Below are 18524 nucleotides of genomic sequence, written 5' to 3'. Positions count from 1 at the left end.
GCTTGTCACTGGTCCTCCCAGGTTCTACGCTTCATAGGCAGGGATGCTCCTCACAAGTGGGGTGTCTACAGGGTGTCGGCCATATTTACGATAAACAGTTCCGGAAGAACGGTTCAGGATTTGCATCTATGTGCACGTGGCGGAGAGCGGAGCAGACGCTGGGGAGGCAGACAGGCCGCAAGGTTTTCTGCAAGATGTGTGCTGGGCCAGAGAGGCACCCCGCAGTCACCCCACCACGTCCCAGGTCCCGCCCCGCCATCGAACCTGGGACGTGGAGACACGACCTGAAGGGAGGAGTGCTCTTGGCCCGAAGTGTGGGCTGGGTGAGCAAGGTGTGATGTAGCCAAACAAAATAGCCAGGAACTATCAGATACCAATGAACTCTGTGTCCATGTCCTCTGTGTCCCTGCTGGGGACAGGTGTACCTGGTACATTCTTACGTGAACAAGAAAAAAAAAATGTAGGGGCAGAATAAACAAGCGGATGTTTAGTTTTTATCGGAGAATAAATATTCGTTTGCACGTGTGTAGGAAACTTCTGGAAAGATAATGTAAGACATTTGTGAGTACGTAACTCTGAAGAGAATGACTTAGAAACTGAGACAGGGAAGGGGAAGTTTACTGATGTTCTCATTAACGCTTGGTTTTCTCATGAACACGTGTGATTTTTACCATAATAATTATACCGATCGTATTAAAGACCCATCATTTAATTATCGGCAAAACTTGGCCCTTAGGGGATTGATTACACTTCTCTGGAGAACAGTTTTCTAGAGATTCAAAGCTACTCGAAAGAACCATCTTCAACCGCTATTTCTTGTTGTCGATGTCAGAACAGGTGCAAGCACCGATTCCTAAAGGAGACGGCCGGGTGACGCCGTGATGTGCCGAGTGGGACCAGGGGCCTGATTGGGAAACCCACCGCTCGCCCAGCCAGGCTTCCCCAGCCAGAAGACAAGCTCGGTATTATCGAGTTTCTCTAATACTTCAGACAGTTCTTACTTTTTAGTTATGTGTGCCCAATCACGAACGTGTGAGCCGGACGGACCCCCAAAGACACTGTGGCCAGGGGCTGACATATTACCCATGCTGGGCCTGTTTTTGCAAACAAAGTTTTACTGGCACGTAGCCACGCCCACTGGTTTACAGAGCATCCAAAGCTGCTTTCCGGCCATAATGACAGAGCCGAGTCTCTGCGACAGAGACCCACTGGCCTGCAAAGCCTAAGACACTTACTATCTGGCTCTTCATAAAACGTCTGTTGGGGCACCTGGGTGGCTCAGTGGGTTAAGCACCGGACTCTCAGGTCACGATCTCAGGGTTTGTGGGATCGAGCCCCACGTTGGGCTCTGTGCTGACAGCACGGAGCCTGCTTGGGAGTTTTTCTCTCTCTGCCCCTCCTCTGCTCCTGCTTTCTCTCTCTCAAAATAAACAAACATTAAAAAAAAAAAAGTTTGTTGACCCCTCTTAGGCCAAGTGGTCACGTTTAATTAGCACAGTATCGAATTTCATCTTTGGTTTCTTTTTCCTGCAGTCTTAATGGAAATTCAAAAACTAACATAAAGGATGGTGAATAAAAGATCAAATTATACAACAGATTGTATGTGGGTGCTTTTAATAGTTTAAAAAAAATTCATTCAATCTGTTAAAATGTACAAGACGCTCTGATCGATAAACACAAAAAAACCCTCTGCTGAACTGATAACAGAAGCTATTTAAAGAAACTGTGTGGGCAGGTGCTTTTGGGGAGGGAGACGCTGACTCTTCCAGGGCGGGCTCTGTCAGCGTCCAGCTTCACAAATGCTCAGCGGTGCCCAGCAGGGGGCGCGCGGCCATGGCAATCGGAGAACAAGGCTAGGCCGGCCCCACGCAGCACTGAGGACCCAGGACCAAGACTGAAACCTCAAGGGGAAAGTAAGGCTGTGCCTGCTGCAAGCCTGCAGAGTTCGGACCGCCTGTTTGTGAGTCACCACGTGTGTGCTGTGCACCCCACCCCCACAACTCTAGCAGAGGGGGGCTCCGCGCCCGCTTTCCCAACTTCCTGCAGAGGCAGGGCTCGCAGCCCCAAGGACCTGCTAGGGTCCCTCCCCCAGTGCTGCACCTCCAGCTCCTGTCCAGGCAGGGCGCTCTTGAAAGGGGACATCCCTGGCCCCCTGATCTCTGCCAGGACCGCGAAAGCGGGCCTGGGACTCGGCCAGGCACCTCTGCCCCGAGGATGGGCTGCCCCTGTCCTCCGCGCTGCCCCCAGAGAGGGCAGGGCCCGGGACGAGAGCTGCCACCACACAGGCCGGAGCCCAGGTGCGAGATCCCGATCTGAAAGCACGACAGTCCGACAGCCCACCGAGTGTGCCACAGGAGGGGGTGGGTCGGGGCCAGCCGGCGGGTGGCAGCACTCAGCCCCAGCTACCGGGGCCCAAGTGCGCACAGCTGCACCCCAGGAGCACCAACACAAGGGCGCGCGCAGCACCGCAGGGGGCCTTGTGTGGGAAAAGGGGGCCCGCCCGAGGAGGGCCATGGGCTGTGGCACTTCAGAGAGACACGCAGGGCCGAGAGCGCACACGAGGGTGGGGACACGAGGAGGTGGGCTCAGCTGAGAGCCTCTGGGAGAGGGGAGCTCCCTGTCCCCAGGGGGCTCTGCTCAGCCCTCCCCGGGTACTCCCCAGGGGCCTCCCACAGGCCAGGTGGCAGGCCGGTCCTGGCGGGGCAGAGGGAGGCCCTGCGCCTGGGCGGACACTCTGGGGGGACGCTGGCGCTGGGAGAGCGTGGGGGATAATCCGTCTGGGTCCTACGCCCGCCTTCCCTGAACGACGAGAGCTGCTCTTTCTGGGGTACCGCGTGTGTCCCGGGCTGAGCGCAAAGCACTTGACAGCTTGCCAATCTGCATCTGAGCAGGAAGGCCATCATCCCCACGTGAGACACAAGGGAACGAGGCGCAGGAGGTGACGCGGCTGGCTCAAGCCCCCCTGTGGAGGCCGAGCCAGTGTCTCGGCCCAGACTGTGTGCTCCCAGGGCCCGGCCCGGCCCTCCAGCCCCTGAGCGCACCCAAGGCTCCAGGAAGGTTGGAAGGACAGGCTACAGCTCCCGACTTGACAGGAACAGAGCTTCTGGGACTTTGAGTCAGGAAGTGTTTCTGGGTGGTATCCCAACTTAGAGACGGCACTCACGGACACTGGGAGGCCACGCGATTCTACCTAGAATGTTGATGGCATCCAAACCCAGACTCCTGTGCCCATCCCACCAAGCCCCCGACTCGAGACTGCTGCCCCCAGCCCTGCCCCCGCCCCACCACATCTTCATTTAGAAGCGGGACCCTGGAGAGGTGGTGATGCCCTAAGATGGGGCAGGGGGGAGGGGGAGCAGTGGGCACGCTTGTGTGCTCGCGCCCCAACTCAACGTCCAAAGCAGGGAACAAAAAGAGGAAACGGAACAGTCAACAAACTAGGGATAGAAAAGCATTTCTTCAATCTGATAACAGGCATTTACGACAAGCCCAAAGCTCCCAGCACACTCCGTTGAAAGCCGGAAAGCCTCCCCTCTAAGGTCAGCACCAAGACAGGGATGCCTGCTCCCACTTCTGTTCAACACAACAATTAGGCCAAGAAAAAGAAATAAAAGGCACCCAAATTGGAAAAGAAGGAAAGCTGTATTAGCAGATGGCATGGTATCACGTATATAAAAATTCCTAGTGGAGACACAAGACTATTAAAGCTAACAAACAGCGTGGCTCAGTCGGTTAAACATCCCACTCTTGATTTCACCTCAGGTTACGATCTCACGATTCACGGGTTCCAGCCCCGCGTCAGGCTCTGTGCTGACAGTGTGGAGCCTGCTGGGGATCCTCTCTCTCCCTCTCTCTCTCTGCCTCTCCCCCACCTGCATGTTCTCTCTCAAAAACTAAATCAGCTTTTAAAAATAGATAAAAAATAAAGCTAATAAACAGATTCAGCCCTGCTGAATCGAGCTCTGCGTCGGGCTCTGGCCTGACATCCCAGAGCCTGGAGCCTGCTTTGGATTCTGTGTCTCCCTCTCTCTGCCCCTCCCCAGCCCGTGCTCTGTTTCGCTCTGTCTCTCAAAAATAAATAAATGTTGGAAAAAAAATGTTTAAACAAAACGAAACAAAAACCACCAAGTGCTGGGGACGAGGCGAAGTGCTCGGCCGGCGAGAATGTAAAACGGTGCAGCTGCTGTGGAACAGTTTCGGCAGCTCCTTAAAAAGTTAAACACAGAGTCTCCGTATGACTCAGCAATTCCACTCCTTGGTATAGACCCCAAAGAACTGAAATCGGGGACTCAAATCAATCCCCGCACATGCCCGTTCACGGCAGCGTCACTCACAATCCCCTAAAAGAAAACAACCCAGATGTCCACTAACGGGGGAAGGGATACAGCAAATGCAGTCCGTCCACACAAAGGAGTATGACTCAGCCATAACGAGGAACGAGGGCTGGGCGCATGTCATGACGTGGATGAACCTCGGGGACATCACGCTGAGTGGAAGCCAGACACTAAAGACCACGTGACATGTGATCTCCTTTACCCGAAACGTCCAGAATAGGTCAATCTACGGGGACAGAAAGCAGCCTGGCGGGTACCGGGGGCTGGGCGAGGAGGAGTGGGGAGTGCCTGCACCTGGGGCCAGGGTCTCCTTCGGGGTGATGAAAATGCTCTGGAACTGGACACAAGTGCTGGTTGAATAATACTGTGAACCAAATGCCACTGAACCGAATGCTTCAAAATGGTGTATTTTACATTACGTGAATTTCACTTCAAGTTTTAAAAAGCCTTACATTCACAGAAAATAAAATGAAAAGGATGTGGCAAGGGCAGCCCGGTGGGCCTCAGGCCACGGCAGGGGGGGAAAGGCCGAGGATGCGGTCTGCGCGCCTGCCCTCCTCTCCCAAGCCCCTCATCGCCCTCTGTGCCCCTCGTTCCCCACGCTGCCTTGGACCGCCCCCACCTGCACCTGCCCATAGGGCACCGGTTGCAGGCAGGTCTCCACAGCAGGACCTGCCCCAGCAGGATGTGGACGTGAGCTTGAACGGGGGGCCCATGGGTGTCTGCACACTGTGTGGCTTCTGGGGGAAGCCAGTGTGTCCCGGGCGGGGGTGGAGGGTGGGGGCGGGTAAGGCTGGCCTGGTCTTCAGGGCTGCCCTGAGAAACAGGGTCCTGGCTGAGAAGAAGGTGGCCCTCGGGTCACAGTGGGCACTCTGTACTCACCAGGGAGCGCTTGGCTTCAGGCAGGAACTGTCCAAACTCGGACAGCAGGTCCTCCTGGCCCCGGAAGAGATTGGCCACCTCGGTGAACACCTCCTCCTCGGACATGCCTCGGAATGGCCGGCCCTTCGTGCTCAGCTGCTCCTTCTGCCGATTTTCAGGAAAGGGAAAATGAGTTGTTAGCCAAGGAACGAGGCACCCCAGGCTGTGACATTCAGGCATCCCGCTGTGGAGGAGACAGAGGGATGACTCACGAAACAGAGAACTAACCGGCCGACTGAGCCCGTGACCGCCACCACCAGGAGACAGGAGTGCGGCCTGCCATCCTGCTGACACCCCGGGGTGCCCCGCGCTGGGCCCCCTCGCTCTGGAGAATAGCTCTGCACGCTTTTGTCCTGGTCCTACTGCACGACACAGCCTGAGCCCTGGCCAGGGATGGGGCTTGTGTAGGAGTGTGGACGGAATGAGAGCAGGGCACAGTCGTGCCATCAAAGATTTGGCCTCCACCCTTGCGTGTCCTCAACCAGAGGCTGGGGAAGTACAAGGTGAGTGATGAGCCCGCTCCCCTCCCAAGGGTGAAGGGGCGTGTTTTGCCGCGCAGGGGGGAGGGGAGCGTGGAGCTGAGGCTGGACCTTGAAGGGAAGGGACTACCAGGATGAGGGGCCTGTCCACCCGGAGTCACAAAGACCCCAATGGTTGAAGGAAGACGGCCCGACCTGGAGCTTAAAGCGACAAGATGAAGACTGGAGGGGACCCGGGTCGGGAGGGGCGGAAACAGCAAGCAGAACTCAGGATGGCCATTAGAAATAAGTCCCTGTCAACTTTATCCCCAAGGATGTGACAGAACAAAGGTGGCGGTGCTGGGGCTCCCCTAGAGTGCACAGCATGACATTCCTGCTCCGTGGCTCTAAGGGGAGTGAGCCCTCCCATCAAGTGGCCTTGACATTTCCCTCCCAGCCCTCAGGTCCCCTGAAGCCCTCTATCTGATCTGACCCCTGTGACGGCACTGCACAGACCTTCCTGGCTTCGAGACAGTCCACCCTTTGTCTACACTCAGCTGCCTGATGGTTCTGACTGGTGTGTCAAATTCAACCTGAATCTCCCCCTCCTGACCCCTACTACCCCCCCCACCCCTGTCCAGGGTTGGCAACCATGAACCCCAGGCCTCCTCCCACACACTTCTTTTTTTTCTCCACCCTGCAGAGCTCTAAGTTTCTCCTTCCAGACCGAACCAAGCAGCAACCACTTATCTCTGTCGCCCCAGGCCGTGCACAGAACTTGCTGGCAATTAGCATAAATAAAGGTTAGCTGTGTTGTCAAAACAATCGCGAAGCCTTCTTATAAAAAGAAGACCAGCTTCTTAGGTCCTTTTTAAATCCCTGTATTAGGTGCTTCCTAGTACTTCTTGGATGCAGAGGTGCCTCAAAGAGCACATCAAAATCCTAACGAGGGGCGCCTGGCTGGCTCAGTCAGTAGAGCACATGACTCTTGACCTCGGGGTTCTGAATTCAAGTTCTATGTTGGGTGCAGAGATTACCTAAAATCTTGAGAAAAATTAAAAATCAAATCAAATCGTAACTAAACAGGACTCCGACAGGTACTGGTATGCCCATGTTCACAGCAGTATCATATTCACAACAGCCAAAACACGGGAGCAGGCCAAGTGGCCATCAATGGACGGACGGATAAACACAACTGGGGTGTCAAGGCCACGAAACAGTCTTCGGCCTGAAAAAGGAAGGAGATTCTGACATAGGCTACAACGTGGACGGACCTTTAGGACATCATGGTGAATGAAAGAAGCTGGACACCAAAGGACAAATACTGTTATGATCCCACTTATGACAGGAGGTCCCTGGAGTCGTCAAATTCAGAGAGACAGACAGCAGGATGGTGGGAGCCAGGGGCTGGGGGAGTTCGTGTTTAATGGGGACAGAGTCTCAGTTTTGCAAGATGAAAAGGGTTCTGGGAATGGAGGGGGGTAATAGCTGCACAGTTAATGCCAATGAACTGGACACTTAGAAAAGATTAAAGTGGGGGGTTTTAGGTTCGTATACTGTATCGCAGTTAAAAAAAAAAAAAAAAAGCCAATCAGAATTTTACAGGGTTTGACGAATTCAGACCAGACAACGTGAACACCTCGGATGCGGCGCCATGAACGCCGGCGAAGTGTGACTGGAGGCCGCTCACCTGGTAAGTGTGCAAGATCTCCAAGAACGATCTATAGATCTCCGGGTGGTCTAGAAAACGGGTCTTAATCTTGTTCACGTAGCTGATGGCGTTGTTGAACTCCACGGAATCTGACTCCAAGGGCACCTGGGCTTTGTCCTCCTTGTACAGCATCTGCTGCTTGAAGTTCTCCGTGCAGTCGCTGTGGTTGTGCGAATTCTCCTGCGAACAGCACGACCCGAGTTACCGGCGGTCCTGACGCCGGGAACAGGGGTGAGGAACGCCGGGCAGAGCCACTGCCTGCGCCAAGAGCAAGCACAAAACCCAGCGTGGAGCCAAGGTTTTTAACGAGATGCAGGGAAACGTTCCTTTGGGGGGAGCGAAGGAGGGGGGAACCCGCTGCACGGAACGTGCAGGTAACTCCTCCCTCACCACTCTGTGCATCTGCCTGGCGCCCGGTGAGTCTCCTGAACTCGCCTCCGTCTCACCAAAGAACACAGAAGTTTGATGGACAACCGGACACCTTGAAAAGCAAGCATTCGGGAGAAAGGCACGAGAAGCGGACAGTGTAATGCCCTTCGGAGTGGAGTTTGAGGCTGTTTGTAGAATCTCCCCACGCTTTCAAGCCAGCCCACTGCAGTGAGACTGTCCTGAGGTGTGAAAGCACCTGCTGTCAGCGGTGCCGGCAAAGTTGGGGCCCCGCTGCCCACGCCGTCCAGGACTGTGGGACTTCGGGTGCTAAGCCCGGGGTGCGTCACCCGGGAGAGGAGACGGGCCCTGGCCAGTCGTCATGCCTGCCCTCCGTCCGTGTGCTTTCCTGTCTGTACAAAGACGAGAAAGAAAACAGACACACACGTCTCTCTCCTGGGCGCCCAGAATCCTAACTTGCGGCAGGGCAGGACCACCCCCATGAAGAAGGGGATGCTGAGGTTTCTAAACTGAAATTTCATGCGCGGTTCTGAGGACGCCCCACAAACCCTGACTGGGCTTTCAGGGGCGACCCCCTGGCATCCTGCAGGTCCCCCGCGCACACAGCTGGTTCTCCAGCAGGTTGGGATCCCTCCAGCTCCGCTTCAGGTATCTGTGAGGACACGTTCTCGGCAAGTCTTCCGGAACCGCCCCACGCCAAACTCGAATGGCCTTGTCTCCCAGCATTCCAAGCCCCTTTCTTGCTCGGTTTTTCTCCACAGCATGTGTCACCTTCCTACACATAACATATTGTACTCATTTTGTTGTCTGTTCACCCCCCACCAGACGGCAAACGCCCTGAGGGCAGAGATGCCACTTTGTTCGCTGCCGTATCCCAAGTGCCTGGAACAGTGCCTGGAACAGAGCCGGCCTCATCCACTGCTGGGAATCATCAGATGACCAGAAAGAGCAGACTGAGCCGCTGTTCCCATCCCCCTCGGCGGGCGGTGATATCAGCACGTGGCACCAAGCACTGACCCGGAGACTCTGCAGGATGGGGAGTGCCGGGCACACAGCTGTCATCATGATGGGCACACCCGTCGGGCACACTCGCTGTCCTCTTGGACGGGTGTGCTATGCCACTCAGGCCGCCGTAACAAAACACCACAAGACTGGGCCGCTGACACAACAGAAATTTATTTCCTCACGGTTCTGGAGGCTGGAGTCCAAGATCAAGGTGTCGGCAGGGTTGGTATCTCTGGAGGCATGTTGGGCTTGCAGGCGGCCGTCTTCATCGCTGACCGTCTCTGTGGGTCCCTCGTGTGTCCAAATTTCCTCTTCTTATAAGGACACCCTAAGGGCCTCTTACCCTTTTACCCTAAGGTAAATTAATTTTACCTTAATTACCTCTTAAAGGTCTCCAAGTACCGTCACGTTCTGACATACTGAGGGTTGGGCCCTCAATGTATGAATTGTGGGGGGTGGGGACGGGGTTGGGGAGAGGACACAACTCAGCCCAAAACATGGGTGCAGAAGCAACTCTAGAAAAGTCTGAGCCAAGGGGCGCCTGGGTGGCTCAGTCGGTTGAGCATCCAGCTTCGGCTCAGGTCGCGATCTCGCGGTCCGTGAGTTCGAGCCCCGCGTCGGGCTCTGTGCTGACATCTCGGAGCCTGGAGCCTGCTTCAGATTCTGTGTCTCCTTCTGTCTCTGCCCCTCTCCCACTCATGCTCTGTCTCTCTCAGTCTCAGAAATATATAAACATTAGAAAAATTCTTTTGAAAAAAAAAAAAAAAAAAAGAAAAGTCTGAGCCGAGACAAGCACACACGCCAAAGACCCGCAGCAGCCACAATTCTAAACACCGGCTCTCCCTAGCGGTGGGGACGCTCTTGCTGATTACCTCTACCACCTTCCTTCCAGGTGTGCTGGCCTGGCAGCGGAAGGAGCCAGAAGGAGTCAGCAGGAGTCAGCAGGAGCCAGGGAGGGTTAGGGGGATGGAACAGCCTTGGGGCAGAGGTTTGCTGCAGAGGCGGCTGTGCTCATCGGAGCTGCCCACCTACGGGGCGTACCCCTTCCAGTGCCCTGGAGTGAGGCACTGTGTCAAGGTGAACTCTCCTCACGGCCACGGCTTGGCAAAGAGGGCCAGACAGTCCTGGTGCAGCTGCCGTGGCCAACGGTCTGGCGGTTCGTCGGGAAGTTAAACATAGTTACCACGTGACCCTGCAATCCCACTCCTAGGTATCTACCAAAGAGTCGAAAACAGGCGTGCAGACGGCCCGAGTGTCTATTAACGGAGGGATGGATAAACAATGTGGTCCAACCATACGATGGGAGTATTATTCAACTATAAAAAGGAAAGAAGAGGGGTGCCTGGGTGGCTCAGTCGGCTGAGCGTCCGACTCCTGGTTTCGGCTCAGATCACAATCCCAGGGTCATGGGATCGAGCCCCACGTTGGGCTACACACTGAGCAATGGAGCCTGCTTAAGAGTCTCTCTCTCTCTCTCTCTCTCTCTCTCTCTGCCCCTCTCCCTGCTCGTGTGCTCTAAAATAAAATTAAAAACAAAATATTAGGAAGAAAAAAAACAAAGGGAAGGAAGCTCTGACACATGCTACAAGGAGAATAAACCTCGAAACCCTAATGCTACGTGAAGGAAGCCAGACACAAAAAATTACACATGATTTCATTGAAATAAAATGTCCAGAACAAGCAAATCTACAAAGTGGATTAGTGGTTGCCAGAAGCTGGTGGGAGAGGAGAATTGGGAGGTATGGTTTCTTTCTGGGGTGATAAAAATGTTCTGGAATTAGTGTCGGTGGTTGTGTCAACATATGCAAACCCACGGAGTTGTATACTTTACTTAAAAAACGGGAATTCAGGTTATGTGAATATTATCACAATTTCAAAACTTTGGTGGGTTTTTTTTTTTGTTTATTTGTTTTTCAGAGAGAGAGAGAGAGAGTGCGCGCGCACAAGTGGGGAAGAGGTAGACCGAGAGAGTCACAAAATCTAAAGCGGGCTCCAGGCTCCAAGCTGTCAGCACAGAGCCTGACATGGGGCTCAAAACCATGAACCATGAGATCATGACCTGAGCTGAAATCAAGAGTCAGATGCTTAACCAACTGAGCCATCCAGGTGCTCTTAAAATCTTTATTTTCAAGTTTTATTTATTTATTTATTTATTTACTTACTTACTTACTTATTTGAGAGAGAGAGTGAGAGAGCATGCAAGGGGAGGGCAGAGAGAGAGGGAGAATCTCAAGCAGGCTCAAAGCCCAGTGCAGAGCTCGATGTGGGGCTCAATCTCACTGTGAGATCATAACCTTAGCTAAAATTAAGAGCTGGATGCTTAACTGAGCCACCCAGGCACCCCTAAAAAATTTTTTTTAATATTTATTTATTTTTGAGAGAGAGAGAGAGAGAGCGAGAGCGCGCACAAGCAGGGGAGGGGCAGAGAGAGAGGGAGACACAGAATCTGAAGCAGACTCCAGGCTCTTGAGCTATCAGTGCAGAGCCCAACGCAGGGCTCGAACTCATGAACAGTGAGATCGTGACCTGAGCCAAAGTTGGACGCTTAATTGACTGAGCCACCCAGGTGCCCCTGCTAAAACATTTTTAATGTCGTCTCTGGGAAATGTAAAAACCACTATCCATACAAATACAAGCTGGCTTTGGCCCACGGGCCAACCCCTGCTCTAAACCTTCCAGAACAATCCAAGTTTTTCTCTTGTCTGCTTATCCTGAGTGACCTGACAGGCACAGTTAGGTATACTCCTAGGCACAGATGGCCAGCCCCACATAGCCAGCCCTTGGAGCGGTGGCCGCACACAGCCCCACCCAGATAGGCAGGAGACAGCTCATCAGACAGCACACCGCAAACACAGGGCGGCACCCTGCCACCCGGACCGCTCCCAGGCTTCGCTCACCTCAGCAAGTGCCTGCCACCTTCACCCAGAGGCTGAGGCCGCCTGGAGCCTCCGTGGACTTCCCACTTTCACAGACTCCCCACCCACTCTGCCTGGATCACACGGACCCCTCCATGGCCTCCCAGATCCTCTCTTGCCCCCTCAGTCCACTTCTGGCACCGCAGCCAGAGCGGCCTTTCTGGAACTCTCCACTGGTTCCTCATGCTCCTGGCTCTCTCCTCCACCCTCTCCCCTTTACTTCCCAACCCCACAGGCTCCCTGGCTGTCTCTCAAGCACGCCCACTCATTCCCACCCCAGGCTCTTAAACCCCACCCAGGACACCTCCACCCCAAGACACAGGCGGGGTTCTTGATCGCTCATGCAGCATCTGCCCACGGCTCCTCAAACCCTGCCCCTGCCTTCACTCGCAGCCCTAAACCCCCTCGGGTATTAATCTGTCCATCCGTATCCTCTGAGTCCCCCACGTGGACCTGCAAAGTGCCCCTGACAGCAGGGACTCTGAATAAACCCCAGCGCTGGGCGCAGAGGAGGTGATCTACACCTGCCCCCTGAGTGACTAAGACACCAACGTGAGATGCGACCCTCCAGGAACTCACTGAACTTCCAAATGACCCTCCCCCAGGGAAAACGCGGCAGGCCTGCCTCTGAAGGGAAAGGGACCACTTAGAGTACGAGCGACCCCTAAAGGTTCACTACCGTTACCTGTGCTCCCGCCAACCATAAAAGGGCTGGCTCCCGGGAGGCGGGGTTGGTCTGAAGCGAACCTGGGAGCTGGGAGATTCATCACTTTCCCACCCACAGGCTGCGTCTTGCTCCTCCCACACGCGCCTGGCACCGTCCTGGAACAGGGGACACCGTTGTGAACCAGACAGACGAGGGGCCTGCCTGAGCTGTGCTCAGGTCTGCCGGGCCAGGCAAACCAAGGCACAGCAGATTTTTAACTTCACATCCTAGCGTTGCTATTTTAAAACACCCGAGATGGGGTGATGTGAGAATGATGGGGGGGTTGGGGGGGCGGGTCGAGGGCTGAGGAGTAACATTACAACGGAGGCCTGGATGACTGGCTCAGGAGGCGGCAGACCCCCCCCCCCGTGCTGCCCTGGCCCTCCTCTGGCCGCACCCCCCCCCATCATGGCACGCGTCTGTCCTCCTCTCACACTAGTGTTCTCAAGGACGACGATTCTGTCCCACAGGGGCACGTAGCAACATGGGGAGACGCTTCTAGGTTGTCACACGGTGGGGGGTGGCAGCCGGGGACGCCGCTCAGCACCCTACAGTGCCCAGGACAGCCTGTTCCAGAAAGAACGATCTGGTCCCAAGGGCAACAGGGCCAAGGCTTGAGAAACCTGCACAAAGGGCAAAGGGCCCCCCACAGTGTGGGCCTCCCTTAATTCTCTTTGTCAGCATCTGAGAGCTACTCCTTCCTTGCCTGTAGCTGACGGGACTTGTAAGATGAAAAATGAAAAAAAAAAAAAAACCTGTACTTCAAAACGAGCTTTGGAAGCCAAGAGGCCACCTCGTTTATGCCTGGCCCGAAGGAGCACCGGAAAGCAGGGCTGGAAAAACAGGCAGGTCAATCAATGTGGACTGAAATGGCGTGGGCGGCCGTCGAAGGGGGCTCCAGATATGCTGGTTTCGGGGCTCTGGGCTTCAGCGAGATTATAAAGCTGGGTTAAGTAACTGTTAAGTCACGGGGAAGAAAGGGCTGGACTGGCCTCGCTCTCTCCGTCACAGCTCTCCATGGAGTGAGCACAACAGCAAGGGCCTTGTGGCTGTTTTCCGGGAAGGACGGCCTCCAAATGTAACCACCGTGCAGGTTCACACGGAGATCCAGCCCCGCGAGCAGGGTTCCTCCAACGGTCGGGGATGGAGAGAGGCGATTTCCACACCTGGAGCGCAATTTAGGTCTTCGACCTCGGCTCTTTCTTCGTGAGTGATGGCAATGACACCCTGTGTTTATATGGCGCTTCGGACTCGTCAAAGTGCTCCCGTGCAAACTGCTGCAGATGAGCTTGGTCTCCTCGCCAGCTGTGACAGTTCCGAAGATTAATCCCACTCAGGCTTGCGCTGTCTGGACCCGCGAGCCTTACGTCTGGATCGTGGGGCCCCACTCGTAAATGCGAAAGGGAAGGGCTCTGGAGTTCAGCGGCCATGCACTCCCAAGTTCCTTTTTAAAACCTCGCTCTCAGAGAGGGCGGTCACTGTCACACTGCGCCTGGCTGTTCTTTTTCCAAATCTGACTCTTTCGTCACAGGCAAAACCAAGAAACCAACCAAATGCTTCCTGTGGGCAATGTTTTACACTCCCCGCTAAAAACCCAAACCCCTGGGGCAGAGCGAGAAGAGGCTGGAAGAGCGGGTTCACACACACCAGTGGTTCCTGATGGGGGCGATTTTGCTCCTAGGAGGCATCTGGCGACGTCTGGTGACACTTTTGGCTGTTGCCACTGGGTGAGGGCCTAGTGGGTGGAGTGCCGGGATGCTTCCAAACATCCCCAATGCACCAGGTGTCCCTCCCCCCCCCACCAAGAGCACAGCATTATGGCAACAGGGCCAAGGTGGAGAAAAAGACAATGGTTACTTTATGAAAGTAAAGCTCACGTAGGCTTTCATTTTCTCAGGGGGTCTGGTGAGCTCAGGCAAGAACGGACTGCAGGGATAGAGGAGGAACAAAAGCCACAAGCCTTGTCTGAGCCAGCGGCCCTGTTGGTAATTAAATGCGGCACGGCGACACTGACATGGCTATTCACACCCGCATCGCAACTGCTTTATTTTGTGGGCGGCACCTAGGATGCCCAGAGACCACGTGCCTAAGTCCAAGTGTGGCCTGCCTAGCCCGCTCACAGGGAAAGCCTCAGTGGCTGTGGATGGTTATTCTGACAGGACATAAAACTGTTAAGAGAATGCGCCCCGCCCCCCCCCCCCCAACCTCCAACACAAGCACATACATCCACTCTTGATTTAAATCCTCCAAATGGATCCATCGATTTGGGGGTAAAGAGGCAGGCGGTGGAGGTATTTTGATCTATTCTGCCCTGTGCTAGAAGCGAGCAGCAGGTCTGGAAAAAGACTGGCTCTTCGCTGACTCTCCCACAACGTAAGACACAAGACGCACCACCGGGCCTGGGGACTGAGTACCAGAATGGGCCACGTTAAGGCCAGATCCCTCAAACCCCTGCAGCGGCATACCTGGCTTGACAGAGGCGACTGTATGTTTAACTTGCCATTCTTGGGAATGTCTATTCGGTACCCGAGGGGAAGGAAGGCGTTGAATCCAACAATGAGGTCAGGGTGTTCATGGAATAGCTGCGACACGCGTCGGATGACTCCGGGAGTATCGATGCTGGAACAGAAAAGAATGAGAAGTGGGCACAAGTGTCTTGGGGAGCACGCCGAAAGCGAAATCTACTCCCAACTCCCTTCACGGCGCCACCTAACGAGCTTCTCGAAGGACAACAAGGCACCCTGCAGTGTGACCGGGTGTGATTCAGCCAACGTGTAACGTGTAATCTGCTTCCACGGCAGCCAGGCTCCGGCTTGCTGTGCCCTCCTAGTGAGAACCACAGGGCATTTGCATGGCATGGCTCCCCAGAACACTCCAAGCACATGCATCCGGTTCTGAAGATGTCAGGAGAGCCGAGTGGAAATCCAGGACTCCAGGAAGAGGGAGGAGGCCAAAGCCCTCTAAGCAATGCGATAAACTATGACACCGGTGTTGATCCCAGCAAGTGATGGCAATAAATAAATACCAAAGGCAATGCAAGTGTCAGTTGCACAGCGATGCCAGGGGTCTCCGTCATGGCTGCACTGGGGCTCCCTCGAGACCCTAGCATGGCTCTCTTGGAAGGAAACCAGGCCAGCACTATCACATTTCCTCAAGAGGGGGAAGCAGCATGGTGGGGATGTGACCAGCGGGGACCTAAGAGTCAGAGTGCGGAAATTCTAGTCCTGACTACCCCTAAATTTAGTCTGGGCAAGCCCCTGGCCCCCTGTAAGTCCAAGTGAGCCCCCTGTCAAATGAGGGCGTGGTCTCGAGGTCCCCCATCTATCTCCAACCCCCCTGTGTGCCCACAAAATCAGTTAATGTGCTTTAAACCCTTTCTATGTGCCAGGCCCTTTACAAAGCATTTTATGCACACTACTTTCCAACAGGCCAGGGACTAGGGTACCTTGATGACAAGATTTAACGGGGGGCGGGGAGAGGGCTCCAAAACACTCAATGATCAAGATAAACAGCTTTTTAATGTAGTGCTTAAAAAAATTAAAATTAATTTTAAAAAATTCTTGACGAACAAAATTCACTGAAAAATCATTTTCAGTAAAAACAGGACCGCACTGTGCACTTGTGGACTTCTCTCCCGCTGTCTCCTAACCCCATCCCTGCTCTCCTTCCAGGAATCCCCATAACAGCTCCACAGGGGAGGTACTCTCCACTCCCGTTTTTGTTTGTTTGTTTTTTTTTTGTTTTTTAAGAAGGAAGGAGGCTCTGAGAGGTTCCACGACCTGCGCAAGGTCACCCGACTGGGGCGGAGAGGCAAACCGGGATGGGGGTTCCCACCCCGCTCAGCCGGATCGCGGCCCAGGGCCGCCCCCCCTGGGGTGGGGAGGGGTCCCGCGGGTACCTCTGGCTTTTGAACTCCTTCATGATCTCCAGGAAGCCGTTGTAGGTTGCGGGGTCGCTGCCGAAGCGAATCTTCACCTGGTCCAGGTAGGTGAGGGCGTCCTCCACCTGCGAGGAGGGAGAGGGTCCCAGTGGGCGGGGGTCGGCGGAGGAGGGGACGGAGGACGAGGGTCTCTGGCGGGGAGGGGGGCGGGCCGAGCCTCGGAGCAGCCGAGGTAAGGGGTCAGGGGACTGGGGTCGGGGACTGTGCGGAGTGGAGGCCGAGGCGGGGCCGGGCGGGGCCCGGGCGAGGGGCATCGGCCCGCGGGGGCCGGACGACAGGGTTCGCGAGGGAAGGCAGGGACAGCACTCACGTGCACGGGCAGCTTCTCGTGGCCCGCGGAGCCCGAGCGACCCCAGCGGGCGCCGCTCAGTCCCCGGCCCGCGGGGCCGCCGCCGCCGCTGCCGCCGCCGCCAGCGTGCGCCATGTTGGAAGTCGGAGCCGCGGCCCGCCCCGCCCCCGCCCGAGGGCCGGCCGCGCATGCGCAGGCTCCTCCCGGAGGGGCGGGGCTTGATGAGGTCGCGAGGGGCGTGGCTCCTTGAGGGACTTGCTCCGGGATCTTGCTAAAATTGAAACGCTAACCAATTCCTTATATAGCAGGAGAGAGCAAACCGAGACGTGCCGCTTGTTTTTGTCCGGCTCCGCAAGCAAACCTCAGAATGGCTTTTACATTTTTTAAAGTTGGAAACATATCAAAAGAGAAGACTATTTCGTGACACGTGAAGTTTCTTCAGTTCAAATTTCAGTGTTTGTAAATTAAAATTTTACTGGAACGCGAGCACACCCGCTCGTGTACCTATCATCTGTGGCTACTTTTGCACTACGACAGCAGGGTGAGCAGCTGTGACAGATCCTAAGATGTGCAGGCCCTGATATATTTACTGAAAACTATTAGTGGACCCCTGCTTTATAGGGTTGATGCGACAATGGGGCATGGGCACACAGCACCACAGGGGGCCTTGGGAAGTGCATGTTTGCTAATTGGCTATTGATTTAGTTCCACTTCTCTCTTCACTTCTCTAGTCCTGATTCCATCATTTACCCAGTGACCAGTTCAGGAGTCTCTCTCTCTTTTTTTTTTTAATGTTTATTTATTTTTAAGAGAGAGAGAGAGAGAGAGAGAGAGAGAGCGCGGGGGAAGGGTAGAGACAGGGAGAGACACAGAATCCAAAGCAGGCTGGAGGCTCTGAGCTGTCAGCACAGAGCCTGACTCAGGGCTAGAGCTCACGAACCCCGTGAGATCATGACCTGAGAGGAAGTCAGACGCTTGACGGACTGAGCCATCCAGGTGCCCCCAGTTCAGGAGCCTCTTAACCAGTTTTCCTAGCCCTGGCTCTCAGAACTGGGATCATTCCACAGCTGCTTTCAAACCTCCAACGTCATCCTATTTCTTGTGAGATGGAATCTAAGCACCTATGTGCAGTATTAAAGGCCATAAGAACCTGGCCCTTACAAACCTTTTCTTGCAGAATTTTCTACTCACCCTCTCCCTGTGCAGAACCTCTTGTCAAGGTCAGCCCAACCTGGCTGCTTCCTGGCCCCATGCATCAGCACACGCCATTTCCCTGGTCAGAAGCCCAGTTCTGTCTCTTCAGAAAACACCTATGCACCCTTCAAAACACGACCTGACCCCTCCTCTGTCTTCCCCCTGTCCCCCGTACATCACCTTTTTGTGCTTCACCTCTGACACAAATCCCTGACATGGAGCCACATCTATGAACGTTTATCAAATGAATGAACATTCAATCAATGACCACATGGCATCTCTTTTTTATGTGCGAGGAGGTGCAGGAAAGCCAAGAGTACCTTGGCAGTGAGCCCATCATTTGCCAGGCTCCGTGTCAGGATTAGAATGGTGAACAAAACAGGCGAGGCTTTTGCCTTCACAGAAGGTTCCATCTTTCAGGAAAGATGGGAATCGAATAATCACACACACACACACAAAAGTAGTTTGAACTGTCTCAGGTACTTCAAAAGAGAAGGTACAAGTGTAACAGTTACTATGTTCTAGTTACCGTGGCTGTGTAACAAACCACCCCAAGATTTAGAGGATTGAAATGACCACGTTTATTTGCTCTGCAACCTGCTATTCGGGCAGCTTGGCAGGGAAGGCTCTTCGCTGGCCCCTCCGTGTCAGCCGGGCAGTTGGA

At 54.7% G+C, this 18524-nt stretch overlaps 1 protein-coding gene across 2 annotated transcripts in view; it reads right to left on the bottom strand.

Annotated features, from left to right (window-relative positions):
* SIN3B (SIN3 transcription regulator family member B) overlaps nucleotides 1-16801 on the bottom strand; it is a 37666-nt gene extending 20865 nt beyond the window's left edge. For both annotated transcript variants that reach the window (XM_047095466.1, XM_047095467.1), the window contains exons 1-5: nucleotides 16688-16801; nucleotides 16336-16442; nucleotides 14903-15056; nucleotides 7404-7604; nucleotides 5217-5360 (exon numbers count right to left, since the gene is read on the bottom strand). In XM_047095466.1, coding sequence (XP_046951422.1) covers nucleotides 5217-5360; nucleotides 7404-7604; nucleotides 14903-15056; nucleotides 16336-16442; nucleotides 16688-16801 — 720 coding nt within the window. The remainder of the gene's footprint in view (nucleotides 1-5216; nucleotides 5361-7403; nucleotides 7605-14902; nucleotides 15057-16335; nucleotides 16443-16687) is intronic.
* Nucleotides 16802-18524: the final 1723 nt, after the last annotated feature.

This window comes from Lynx rufus, unplaced genomic scaffold, assembly GCF_022079265.1.
Source record: "Lynx rufus isolate CCGP_SWC_20201006 ecotype Redwood Valley unplaced genomic scaffold, mLynRuf1.p SCAF_4, whole genome shotgun sequence".
Taxonomy (NCBI): Eukaryota; Metazoa; Chordata; class Mammalia; order Carnivora; family Felidae; genus Lynx; species Lynx rufus.
Note: the sequence above shows the minus strand (reverse complement) of the source record. Positions and strands in the feature narration are given on the sequence as shown.